Consider the following 13,723-nt stretch of genomic DNA (forward strand, 5'->3'; position numbering starts at 1 on the left):
CTACGCACCAACCATTAAAATCAATGATGATGAAATTGAAGAATTCTGTCAATTTCTTCAGTCTGAAATTGATCAAATATGCAGTCAAGATATATTGATAATTACTGGCAATTGCAATACAAAGGTTGGAAATAAAGAGGAAGGATCAGTCGTTGGACAATATGGCCTCAGTGATAGAAGCAGTGTCGGAGATCACAAGATAGATTTTGCAAGACCAGTGAGTTCTTAACTGCATGTTTTTTTTAAAGCTACATAAAAGACGACTGTACCCATGGAGTTCACCAGATTGAATACACAGAAATAACATTTTTTGTGAAAAGAAAGGGTAGAAAAGCTCCATATCATCAGCCAAGATAAGGACAGGGACATGCTGTGAAACAGACCATCATTTGCTCATATACAAGTTCAGGCTGAGCTGATGAAAATTAAAACAAGTCCAAGAGGGCCAAAATATGATCTTGAATGGATCCCACCTGAATTTAGAAATCATCTCAAGAACAGATATGACAAAATAGACACAAATGACCAAAGACCAGAAGAGTTGTGGGATGATATCATAAGAAATAATGCAACTTGTAGAAACAGTTAAAAGAGCTTTGTGTTTAAAAAGAAAAAAAAGAGCTTTGTAACACTGGTGGAAGCTGACTGCCTCCAGGCATTTAATTGGGGTACAGCTAGGTTTGCTGACTCAGACAGCTAAATCTGAAAGCCTTTGGTCTGAGACTTACTGGCAGAATAGAGTGCCTTTGAGTATCTATTGGCAGCACTACAAGAACTTTAACATTTGCTTGAGCAGAACAGAGGCCAAGGGACAAGATCATGGAAGTGCCTGTGGGTAGAATTAAGAAGAGGTTTACCTGATTGAAAGACATTGTTCCCATCATTCCTGATCCTGAATTGTAATGTTATTTCTATAATAAATCAGAAAACTGTGGGGGGAAAAAAAGAAAGAATGCAAAAGGGCAGTAAGAAGACAAAATGGATGTCAGAAGAGACTCTGAAACTTGCTTTCCAGCTTTGAGATGCTAAAGCAAATGGAAGAAACAAAGAGGTAAGAGCTGAACAGAAAATTTCAGAGGATGGTTCGAGAATACAGAGTCAGATATTATAATGAAATGCGCAAAGACCTGGAGTTAGAAAACCAAAAGGGAAGCACAGGCTCAGCATTTCTCAACCTGAAAGAACTGAAGAAAAAGCCAAGCCTTGATTTGGGATAGTAAAGGATTCTATGGGCAAAATATTGAATGATGCAGAAAGCACCAAAAGAAGATGAAAGGAATACACAGTCACTGTACCAAAAAGAAATGGACAATGTTCAACCATTTCAAGAGGTAGCATATGATCAAGAGTCAGTAGTAGTGAGGGAAGAAGTCCTTGATGCACTGAAGGCATTGGCAAAGAACGACGTTCCAAGAATTGATGAAATACAAATTGAAATATTTCAACAGACTCAGATAGCACTGGAGCCACTCATTTATGCCAAGAAATTTACAAGATGGCTGCCTGGCCAACTGATTAGAAGAGACCCATATTTATACCCACTTTAAAGAGAGGTGACCCAACAGAATGCAGGAATCATTGATTAATATCATTAATATCGCATGCAAGTAAATTTTGTTAAAGATAATTAAAAAATGACTGTGGTTGTACATTGACAGGGAACTGCCAGAGGTTCAAGCTGGATTCAGATGAAGACGTGGAACAAGGGATATCATTGCTGACATCAGATGGATCTTGGCTGAGAGCAGAGAATACCAGAAAGATGTTTACCTATGCTTTATTGACTACACAAAGTCTTTCAAGTGTGTGGATCATGACAAGCAATGGACAGCATCGAGGAGACTGAGTATTCCAGAATACTTAATTGTGCTCATGAGTAACCTATACGTAAACCAAGAGGCAGTCATTCAAACAGATCAAGGGAACACTGAATGGTTTAAAATTTGAAAGGTGTGCTCCAGGGTTGTATTCTTTCACCATACTTATTCAATCTGTATACTGAATAAATAATCAAGAATCTGGATTATATGAAGAAGAATGTGCCATCAGGATTGGAGGAATACACATTAACAACTTTTAATATGCAGATGATAAAACCTTGCTTGCTGAAAGCAAAGAGACCTTAAAATACTAACTGATGAAGATCAAAAACCACAACCTTTGGTATGGGTTGCGTCTCAATGTAAAGAAGACAAAATTCCTCACCACTAGTCCAATAAACAGCATCCATATAAATGGAGAAAAGATTGACACTGTCAAAGACTTCATTTGTCAGGTCTACTCATGGAAACAACAGTCAAGAAATCAAATGACATATTGCATTAGGAAAATCTGCTGCTCAAGACCTCTTTAAAGTGTTGAAGAACAAAGATGTCAGTTTGAGGACTAAGGTGCTCCTGACGCAAGCTTTGGTATTTTCAGTAGCCTCATATGCATGTGAAAATTGGACAGTGAATAAGGAAAACTGTAGAAGAATTGATGCATTTGATTTATGGTGTTAGAGGAGAATATTAAAAGTACTATGGATTGCCATAAGAACAAACAAACAAAAAATCTATGTTGGAAGAAGTATAGCCAGATTGCTCCTTAAAAGCCAGAGTAGCCAGATTTGTCTCTCATACTTTGAACATATTATCAAGAGGGACTAGTCCCTGGAGAAAGACGCCATGCTTGGTAAAGTTGAGGGTTAGCGAGAAAGAGGAAGACCCCCAACGATATGGATTGGGACAACGGCAGCAGCAATGGACTCAAGTGAAACAAAGATTGTGAGAGTAGCCCAGAGTGGGGAGTGATTTGATCTGTTAATGCACTATGAGTTGGTACTTACTCAACTCCACCTAACAACAAAAACAACATTTCATGTAAACATTTCCTGTACATGAAAGAATTCTTTAGAGCAGTAGTTTTCAAATAAAAAGGGAACAGAGAACAGAGAAGGCAGAACAGGTCCACATTGGAATCTCTTGGGAAAGTTTCCCAAAACACATAGGCTGTGGAAATCCTTAAAGATCCTGGGCAGGAAAGAAGCCACATCTATAGCTATCAACTCCAACAATGCTCCCAGGTCTTCTTCCAGGACTGTTTTTGCAGAGGTTTGGTGAGAAGACTTCTACATGAATTTTCATTAAAGCTGTCCCAGTTTGGAAGTGTGGCCAACCCAGAATATACCACTATTCAGCAATGTCCCTTGTGCACCTCTTGTGTTTTAAACACGTTGACTCTTTAATGTTTTTTAAGATCGCTGCTGCATTTTCAAAGGGACTTTTCAATTTTTACAGAGCTAAATGGTATCATTTTAGCTCAGTCGATGATTTCATTTGAGTGAGAAGTAAGGGTACTAGGAAGTCAGAGAAGGGTGGTGAGTGATGTGTGGACACAGTTTCTTTGTTAGACTTCTCTTGAATAGTTTCAGTTCTGCATAGTGTATGAAAACAAATGTTCATTATTGGATCTTTTAAATAGTGCTATTATTTTCTTTAGAAAATGTTAATGAAAAAGCAAAAGGAAGGTATTTTTCATAATCTTTGAGCTTTTCTCTTATTATTATTTATAATAGCTTTACTTGGTATGGTTATGCTTTTTTAAGAAATTAAAAATTTATGTGTACTCTGGATAAGCTTATCTTTGTGAATGCTTTTAAGCAATTTATTACAATTTCTTAAAGGAGTTTAACTTATCAATTCAGACTTTAAGAATAGCTAAAATTGTCATTTCCCAAACCAGAAGATCAAACTGAAATGAGATATCTTAGTATACTTACATTGTTAGCTTTCTGGGCCTGTTCTGTCCTCCAGCAGAACTGTGACTGAATTCATCTACCTACTCTTTAACGGCACTTAACAACAACAACAACAACTCTTTAGTCAGCCTTACCTACTTTTTTGTCTATCTCTTTTAAGCTTTCCTGTCATATATTTGTAGTTTCAACTTGTGTCACATAGGAAAAGTGAAATGATGGGACTGTATGCCCTTTTGCAGGATTTTTTGGGAGTGGTGAACACATAGAAGAGACAAGCTCCTAAGGTGATAGCGAATCTGTGTACCTTAGGATGTTTCTCTAAAGGATGAAAGTTATGTGGACATAACTTGTTCTTTCTATCAGAAAAGTGGAGAATCTTCCTCTCAGTTGAGTCAAGAGCAGAAGAGTGTATTTGATGAAGATCTACAAAAGAAGATAGAAGAGAACGAACGGTTGCACATACAAGTGAGTATATTTCACGATAGATTTAAAACCAGATTGTATGAGATAGAATGTTAAAGTCCAATGCAGATACGGTAGACTGTTTTGTGTATCTGTGGGTCTTGTATGTCTCTTCATTCTTAGGTGGATATGGCGCGTCATTTACTCGTTTCTTGAATCTCATGTGTATCTTAATGTGGATATAAAATTTAAAATATCTTTTCTTTAGAGGACAGCAGAGTTAAGTTTGTAGCTTAAGAATACAGAAATAAGAGTATATCAGAGTCCTGGTGTGGCTCTGTGGGCTAATGTGTCAGACTGCAAAGTCGTTTGAACTGCAAGGTCAGTGGTTCAAGCTCACCAGTCACTCCTTGGAAACCCTATACAGGGTCTCTATGGGTCGGGATCGACTTGACAGCACTTAACAACAACAGCAACAGCTCACTTTATATAAGGAACTCTGGTAGCATAGTGATAGCGTAGTGATTGTGAATAGGGCTGCTAACCTCAAGGTCAACAGTTCAAAACTACCAGCTGTTCCGTGGGAGAAAGATGAGGCTTTCTGCTTCCGTAAAGATTTACAGCCTCGGAAACCCTGTACAGGAACACTCTGAGTCGGAACGGACTCTACGGTATACCACCACCACCACCACCACCCCTCACTTTATATAGGGAAACGTAGGAAAATTCTATTATCTTTTCATTCCTTTCAACAGCCCTTGTACAGTGAGTACTCAAAGAGATCATGGTGGGTTTAGTGTAGTGGCCATATACAATCATATGGAAGCTTTTCAGTGAACATTTGCTGCTGTTCTTTCCGTTTTGATGATATGCATGAGGATATTTTGAGAAATGTTCTTTTCCTTTCAGTTCTTTGAAGCTGATGAGCAGCACAAACACGTGGAGGCAGAGCTAAGGAATCGGCTGACCACACTGGAGACGGAGGCTGCCCAGAACCAATCAGTGGTCGATGGCCTGACTCGGAAGTACATGGAAACCATTGAGAAACTGCAGAACGACAAGGCGAAACTCGAAGTAAGCCCCACTGTTTGTGAGGGTGCGGGACAGAAAAGTCAAAGCTCTTATAAATGGTCTTTGTACTTTATAGAACATAAACTTAGTCACTCAGGATGAGACTGTTGCCTGCACTGACTCCTAAACGTACTTGAATCTCTAGCCCTGAGCCCTCTGCTTTTTTTTTCTGTTTCCTCTTCTAAAATTCAGGTAAAATCTCAGGTCCTAGAAAAGGAGGCCAAGGAATGTCGACTTCGAACAGAAGAATGGTATGTGGAAATATGAACTTTAAGGGGAGGCCTAAAGTAAGAATCAGAAGACCTGAGTTTTTTGACTTTAGCAGCTCCTGCCTTCATTTTCACATATGACATTGGGATGGGGGTAGGTAATGTCCAGTATTTGTATCAGTTTTGTGACCTTTGTGGTCTAAAACATTCATGACAGAGTGGTGTGTACACTGGTCCTCAGCCTGCAGATATTTTGGGTTGTGGCAGATAGCTTTCCATCACTCCTCTCCTAAGGACTGAGTGCTTTCTGTTTGAAGGCCCTCAGATAGTGCCAGGCAGGAAACTGACTGATAAACACAATGCAAACCTTTTGATATATAGTTCTGAATTAAATAATGTTTTATGATTTAATTTGGAGATAGTTACATCTTAAAATTAAAATATTACTTATGGATGGAAGTTATTTAACTTGATAGATGACATAATGCTTTAGGTTTTAATAGGACCAGTTCAAGTATATATCTTATTTCAACTTACTTGCATGGCAGAATTACATACACAATTCAGATTTGTACCTATTCTCATAATTGAATTAAATTAGAAAAAAATCAGTTTATTATCTTTGTGCTCAAGTAGAAAAGATCTGCCATAATATTTGATAGTTAAAAAAGGTGCAGTAATACTTAAATAAATATATATGTGTTGTAAGGAGAAAAATTATGATTTTGAAATGGTTCTAAAATTACTTTGAGTTTGGGGAAATAACCTAAAGGTTGTGTAAGATACTGGGACTGTGGTACAATCTTTCAAGCTTCCATATCATTCAGCACAAATCCTGAGTCACAGAATTGAACCTCATTTTTTTTGTTTTGTTTTTGTCTTTTTCTTTTAACAATTCTCCATCACGTAGAGTATCCCATATGTAAACACAATCAATGAAGCCCAGGGCCAGCGATGACAAACAAATAAGGGTTCATTGTCAGATTGGTGATAATATGGTTTTGTATTTTTTCTTTTCAGTCAATTGCAGTTAAAGAATCTTCACGAAGATTTGTCAGGTAGATTAGAGGAATCCTTATTAATCATCAATGAAAAAGTCCCTTTTAATGATACAAGTAGGTATTTATTATATACACCTTTCCATTAATTACAACTTTGACCTCCCAATTTGTGATAATCAACTAAATGAAATAATTTCTAGTGTTTGGTAAAAAAGCTTAATTGGCACAGCTTAGATTGCCTTTTTAGTTGTTGTTCTTTTGATGAGTTTTGGATCTCATATTTCATAGGGGAGACTGACATATAAATACTCCAAAGCCAGTTTTCTTGGAGCAAGCCCAAATCCATATCCATATATATATATATATATTTTTTTTTAATTGCATGTAATTAACATGTCCCAAAGAACATGTAAGATGCCCAAATGTTTGTACAAGAAAGGTTTTGGCTCATGGAAGTGTTGGTGGGGGAGGGAAATCTACTCAGGCTGATATCTTATGACTCCTGCCCTTTGATTATGTCTGTTCCCCAGTGACAGGAGGCTGACTTGGGCAAGTCCTATTTCCTGTTCACCCTGGAAATGGCCTGGTTTGTAGTGTGCACACCCAAGAGCAATAACAACAAGAAAAACCCTTTAAAAAATAAAATAATAACATCAGTTTACATGTATGATAGATGGCAAATTTGTCATCACTAAACAGCAATTAAGTCAAAACCTTGAAAGCAAAGAAGGTATTTAGTTGTGTGGAATTTGAAACTTACAGTCAAATCAATATATGTTTCCTTTTTCAAGTTACATGTTTGAAATAAATTTTGCTTTCTGTGGAGTTTTCTTAGAGAAGATTTAAAAAACAGTAAAGAAGAGAAACTAAAGAAAGACAGTAGCTTAATTTGACACTAAAATCAGCATATGCCATTATTATATGAAAAATTTTAAGTCCCCTTTTGGAAATGGCCATTTCTAGATTTTACATTAATCTAAATAACACTGCCATACGTAATTTCACTAGCCTTGAAACTCCAGTACTGCAGTTTCCCTTTAATCCTAGTATCTAGTAGGCATCAGTTCAAATCGGTTTCTTTTGACTGTGTTTTGGATTTATTCTTCTTTTCTAATGCTAGTTGTTACCCTGTTTTTGGTTCTGATCACCTCACATGTAGGTTATTACTTTGAGTAAGAAACTATTTAGAGATCATTTGCTGATTGCTCAGATATGTAGTATAAACCAAAACCAAACTCTTTATCATCCAGTTGATTCTGGCTCATGGTGACCCCACCTACTACAGAGTATAATTGCTGCCCCACTAGATGGGTTCAGATTGCAAACCTTTTGAATAGTAAATGAAAACAATGTATTTTCACCACCCAGCAACTTGCTGGGTAGCATAATGGGCGCAGACATTTATAAGGTAAAAATCTTTTCCTTCAGGACTTGTAGTTTAGTAAGGGAGAGGTGGGATACAGAAATATCTAAAATATAAGCTAGGTTGTGCTTTAGAGAACCTCTTGGAGCAGCAAAGGAAGAAGTGGTTACTGCTGATTTGGAGAAACCAGCCTGGAAGAAATGTGCTTTATACTGGGCCTGGATGGCTTTATTGGGCATTTGTTGTTGTTTGTGCCATCAAGTAGGTTCCGACACATAGCCACCCTGAATAGGGCTTTTGAGGAGCAGCTGGTGAGCTTGAACTTCCAACCTTGCAGTTCAAACCAACCTTGCAGTCCAGAGCATTAACCCACAGTGCCCCACCAGGAGTTCTCATAGGGCAGAGGTGAGGACAAAAGGTGCCATCACAGTGTGGAGAGCAGTAAGTAGCCAAGTATGGCAGGAAGCTAGCGGGAGGGTGGAGCTAGAGAGGACAATGACAGGTACTTTCTGAAAGGAAGATGGGACTGTACCATAGAGTTCTGGACTAAGGACTTACTTGGGATTTAAATCCCAGGCAGTGGGGCTGTTGGAGAGGTTTTAGAGTCAGAGAATGTCAAGATGACATTTTTGTACTCCCAAAGTTAATCTGGCAACAGAGTGTAGGCAGGGCTAGAGTGAGAGGAAGGGGCTGCAACTATCGTGATGATCATCCTGGTGTTCTATAATAGAGCTGTGAGCCTGGGTTGGCGGAAGAGAGACAGAAAATATTGAAGAAAGAGAACGAATAGCGTGGTCCTTGGCTGGATATAAAGGCAAGGGAGAGGGTGAAGGCATTGAGGTGGGAAGATGGTGCAGTTGAAAAGTGAGGAGCAAGTTGCTGGCAAAGGTTAACTTTGCTGTTGTTTAGTATTCTGACAGACTAGTGTATGTGTTTGTGATGGTTAGTGTTTTATGTGTCGGCTGGACTAGGCTGGAATTTTCAGTGTTTTGGCAGATATTGGACTGATTGTCCTTCCACATGTTATGTAATATAACTATCCTCCATTGTGCGACCTGATGTGAGCAGCCAGTAAGTTAAACACCAATCGTTTCTTGATTCCAGTATATATGAATGTTTTGGCGAAGATCACTTTCCCTGGATCCTGGATCCAATTCCTTGTCCTTTGGCCTACGGTTATTGGGATATGAGCCAGCAGTCTGCCATTTGACTCACAGATTTTGGGATTTGCCAGCTCCCTCAGCTCCATGAGCCAGCAAGCAGCCTGCTATCTGACCTGCTGGTTTGGGGTGCATTAACTCCTGCAATTATGTGAGTCAAGGGAACCCTCCAGCCTGATGCCTGGCATACAGATTTGGCACTTGCCAGCCTCCACAACTGCATGAACCATTTCCTTGAGATAAATCACTCTCTCTCTTTCATCAGTTGTGCCATAGAGTCAGTTCCGACCCGTAGTGACCTGTATAGGTTTCCAAGGAGCTCCTAGTGACCTTGAAGGCCCAATCTTGTGGTTCAAACTGTCTTTGAAGTCCAGCACATTAACCCACAATGCCACACCAGGATTCTCTCTCTCTCTGTTTCTTCCTCATATGTATATGGTGGTGGTGTGCTTTGGAGTCAGTTATGACTCATAGAGACCCTGAATAAAGTATCTGAAGCTAAATCTTTACAGGAACAGAAAGTCTCATCTTTCTTCCATGGAGTGGCTAGTAGTTTCAGACTGCTGACCTCGAGGTTAGCAGCTTGACTTGTAACAACTATGGTACCAGAGCTCCATATGGGGTTTTTTTTGTTAATGTTTTATTGTGAATTATGTGATAGTTTACATGGGAGAACATTAGTTTTACATTCATTCTATAGTATATCATTTTATTGCTATGGTTACAATCCCCTCCATGCATCATCAGCCATCCAAAGGGTATACATTACAAGCCTGCCCCCAGTCATCAGCACACAGTGCCTCTCCCTCTCTGGGTGTAAAGTTCCCAACAGCTCCATCTCTCCACGTCATCATCTCTGCCTCCATGTCAGGCATCAGTGCTTCTCTGGGTAGGGTCCCGCTCTCCACTCTTCTCCCTTGAAAGTCCCAGGGACCTCCGCTCTTAGGCTGAAAAGATAATCACTTCCTTCCTTGCTAAAAAACGTCTACCTTTACAATTCCAATCTTCACAAGCAGTCCAGATAACAATATTCACTATTGTATCACAAGAGATCCATCCGGGTATCATTTCATCAGCCCTGCCTAGACAGATTGTATACCACTCAGTGAAGATTCTTCCTTCCTCCATGCCCTATGAATCTAACTTCTCTCTTGAAAGCTTGTAAGCCAGTCACTTCTTGCCTTTGTGCTCCATATAAGTTTGACTAGACCTAAATCCACTGATAGCACTCTGGTGGAGTAGTGGGCTACAGGTTGGGCTGTTACTGTGTGTTCAGCAGTTTAAAAACTCCACAGGAGAAAAGTGAGGCTTTCTGCTCCCACAGAGATTTACAGCCTTGGCAGTCTTTTATAGGGTTGTTATGAGTTGAAACCAACTTAGTGGCACACAGCAACGAATATACAGATGACCATCATTTCAGTAGGGAAGAGGGCATTGCTAATCCTTGGCATGAGGTGGCAGTAGAAATATCTCACTTTTTGTGAGACTCAAATGTTTATGAAAAACAAGATTCTGATTGGTTATATATTTGGTGCCTTCAGCATTTGTCAACCTCAGAAGTATAGGGATGCTGGTTCGTTGGTCCTGCTTTTACTAGACAAGTGAAAAAGATGAGTTCAGGGCTTTAGACTAATAGCTCAAGCAACTTCATAAAAACGGAAAGTTATTATTTGTGCCTTTAACCAAACCCAACCCAGAGTCTTGTCATAAGAATGGCTGAATTAGAACATCATTTGAATTCCCAATCTCTAATAGCATTTGGTACTGTAGGATAAGCCACTGGACTGCTATCCAAAAGTTTTGTGGTTCAAACCCACCAGCCACTCCTTAGAAACCCTATACAGAGTCGCTAATGAGTTGGAGCTGACTAGGTGGCATTTAACAATAATAGTGCAATAGTGTCTAGTCTAGATGGCTTAGCAGGGTTATGCATTGGGCTGCTAACAACAGGGTCGGAAGTTCAAACGTACCAGACGCTTCACTGGAAAAAGTTGAGGCTTTCTGCTCTCATAAAGATCTACAGCCTCGGAAACCCTACACAGGGTTTTGGCACACAACAACAGTAGTGTCTGCAATTAAAGTGAGGACGTTATTGGCAAGAAATGGGATCCCAAAACTAGGGGTAGGGATGCTGAGCCCCTGAATTCCAGTGAATCGCTCCTACCAACAGAACCAGCCCTCTTATTCCCATCTGAAGAGCTTATTCCATGATATTTCTTGGGACATTGCCTGAGACAAATGCCTCCGAAATTGATGAATATCCTCAGGATATACCCTCAACACCCATTTTTGTTTCTAGACCTATAACTACCCTTAAGCCCTAATGAGCACCACAGTGTAACCAAGGAGGAAGTACACTGCATTCCAAAAGAACTGCTTGATTTTTCTAATTTAGACAGACAGAAGCCTAAAGAATATGTGTGGGGATGGCTATAAAGACTGTGGGATAATAGTGCAAGGACTGTAGGTAGATGTGTCTGAGTTTATTTATATGGGCCACTATAAGCACAGATTCTTCATTCAGTCTTTCAGCTCAGGAGATTAGAAAAAGATCTGATAATTTATTTGAGTGGTTAACTGAAGAATGGAGTAAGTAGTGACTGACACGAAATCAAGTTGAAATGCCAGACCTGCTTTGGTATATTGTAGAAGATATCCAAAGGTTATGGAGCTCTGGTAGCGTAGTGGTTACATACCAGGTTGCCAACTGCAAGGTCAGCAGTTAGAAACTAGCAGCTGCTCCGCGGGACAAAGATGAGGCTTTCTGCTCCCATAAAGGTTTACAGCCTTGGAAACCCTGTTCAGGCTTGCTATGGGTCGGAACAGACTCAACAGCACTTAACAACAATAATCCAAAGGTTTAAGAAATTGGTATATTAGAGTGGTTTGTCAGGTTGGACCCACAGATCCCATTTCCCCAACCCAATGGAATGTCCAGAGGACACACATTTTACCACTATGGTGATGGTGGTGGTGTGCCATGAATTTGTTTCCAACTCATAGTGACACCAAATAGGGCTTCTGAGGCTGTAAATCTTTACAGGAGCAGAAAGCATCATCTTTCTCCCTCAAAATAGCTGGTAGTTTTGAGCTGCTGACCTTGATTTGCGATTAACAGCCCGACTTGTAACCACTACTTACAGTGAGGAATCAATTTGTGAAGGGAGTCCCAGCACCCATGAAGTCTGCTGTGATTGCTGTTATATGCAAGTCTGATTTGAGAGTGGGGAACTGCTCTAACTGAATTAGGACACCTAACTACAATGAAACTGATAGGATGCTATTGAGGTAGGGCCCAAATGGCAGCACTTAATCAACAAACTCAAGGACATAGTTACCGTAATAGACAGCAGAGTTAAAGCAGTAATCAGAATAGTTGACTCATACGGATTTATGTGCCCCTTGGAGTGAAATATTTGTGCCCCTTGGTGGAGTGAAATACTTGAACTATATAAGCAGAAGAATTCTAGGCCTAGTGAACAGCAGTGTAACTCGAATCTCCAGAATAGAGAGTCAATCAATTTCCAAACCTGAGTCGGTTTATAGATCAACAACCCCTTGAATGAAGGGGAAGCCAGGCACCCTTGAGAAAAGACCTCATTACCTTGGTAAAAATGTAGACTGTTAATCTTTCTCCCAGCCATCACTGAAGGGATCTACAACTTTTTTCAAGATTGACTGTTAATTGCGGTAAAGGAAATAATCAGACATTTCAGGGATTCTGGAGACTAGCTCTAAATTGACACTAATTTCAAGAGATCCAAAACATCACTGTGATCTACCAGTCAGAAGAGTGCTGTAAAGAGGTCAGATGATTAATGGAGTCTTACTCAGACTCATTTCACAGGTCCACTGGGTCCCTGAATTTATCCTGCAGTGATTTCCCCAGTTTAAGAATGCTTAATTGTAATAGACATACTCAGTAACTGTCACTGGATGCTTGATGTGTGGAATAAGAGCTAATATGGTAGGAAAGGCCAAATGGAAATGATTAAAGCTACCGATGCTTATGGAAATTGGGGGTGGGGGAGAAGCAGTACCACATTCTTGGAGGGATTACAGAGTACTTGCCACCATCAAGAACTTGAAGGATGTGAGGGTGGTGATTTCCACTACATTCCTATTCAACTTGCCTATTTAGCCCGTGTAAAAATTAGGTAGATTTTGGAGAATGGCAGTGGATTATCATCAATTTAACCAGGGGTAACTCTAATTGCAGCCGCCGTTCCAGATGTGGTTTCATTACTTGATCAAACGAATACATCTCCTGATGCCTGGTATGCAGCTATTGACCTGGCTGATGCCTTTTCTCCCGTACCTATTTAAAAGACTATCAAGCAATTTGCCTTCTGCTGTCAAACCACCTTCACCATCTTACTTAAAGGGTATATCAACTCTCCAGCACTGTGTCATAATTTAGTCCGCAGGGACCTTAATTGTGTTCTCCTTCCATAAGATGCCATTCTGGTCTATTACATTGATGACATGCTGATTGGACCTAGAAATGAAGACGTATCAAGGACTCTAGACTTGTTGGTAAGACAATTTGTGTGCTGCTGTTGTTGCTGTTGTTAAGTGCTCAGAAACCCTGCATAGGATTTCTGAGGAACAGTTGGTGGGTTTGAACCACCAATCTTGTGGTTAACAGTCTAGTGCTTATCCTACACCATAATACCAGGATCCCATTTGTGTGCTGCTGCTATTGTTGTTAAGTGCTGTTGAGTCGGTTCCAACTCAGCTAATGGGTTTGAACTGCCAACCTTGTAGTTTGCAGTCCA

At 39.9% G+C, this 13,723-nt stretch overlaps 1 protein-coding gene across 3 annotated transcripts in view; it reads left to right on the plus strand.

Annotated features, from left to right (window-relative positions):
• PPP1R21 (protein phosphatase 1, regulatory subunit 21) overlaps positions 1 to 13,723 on the plus strand; it is a 113,973-nt gene that overhangs the window by 29,620 nt on the left and 70,630 nt on the right. For all 3 annotated transcript variants that reach the window (XM_006839438.1, XM_006839436.1, XM_006839437.1), the window contains exons 4-7: positions 4,103 to 4,204; positions 5,051 to 5,215; positions 5,405 to 5,463; positions 6,442 to 6,536. In XM_006839438.1, the coding sequence (XP_006839501.1) occupies positions 4,103 to 4,204; positions 5,051 to 5,215; positions 5,405 to 5,463; positions 6,442 to 6,536 (421 nt within the window). The remainder of the gene's footprint in view (positions 1 to 4,102; positions 4,205 to 5,050; positions 5,216 to 5,404; positions 5,464 to 6,441; positions 6,537 to 13,723) is intronic.

Source organism: Chrysochloris asiatica, unplaced genomic scaffold (genome assembly GCF_000296735.1).
Source record: "Chrysochloris asiatica unplaced genomic scaffold, ChrAsi1.0 scaffold00024, whole genome shotgun sequence".
Classification (NCBI taxonomy): Eukaryota; Metazoa; Chordata; class Mammalia; order Afrosoricida; family Chrysochloridae; genus Chrysochloris; species Chrysochloris asiatica.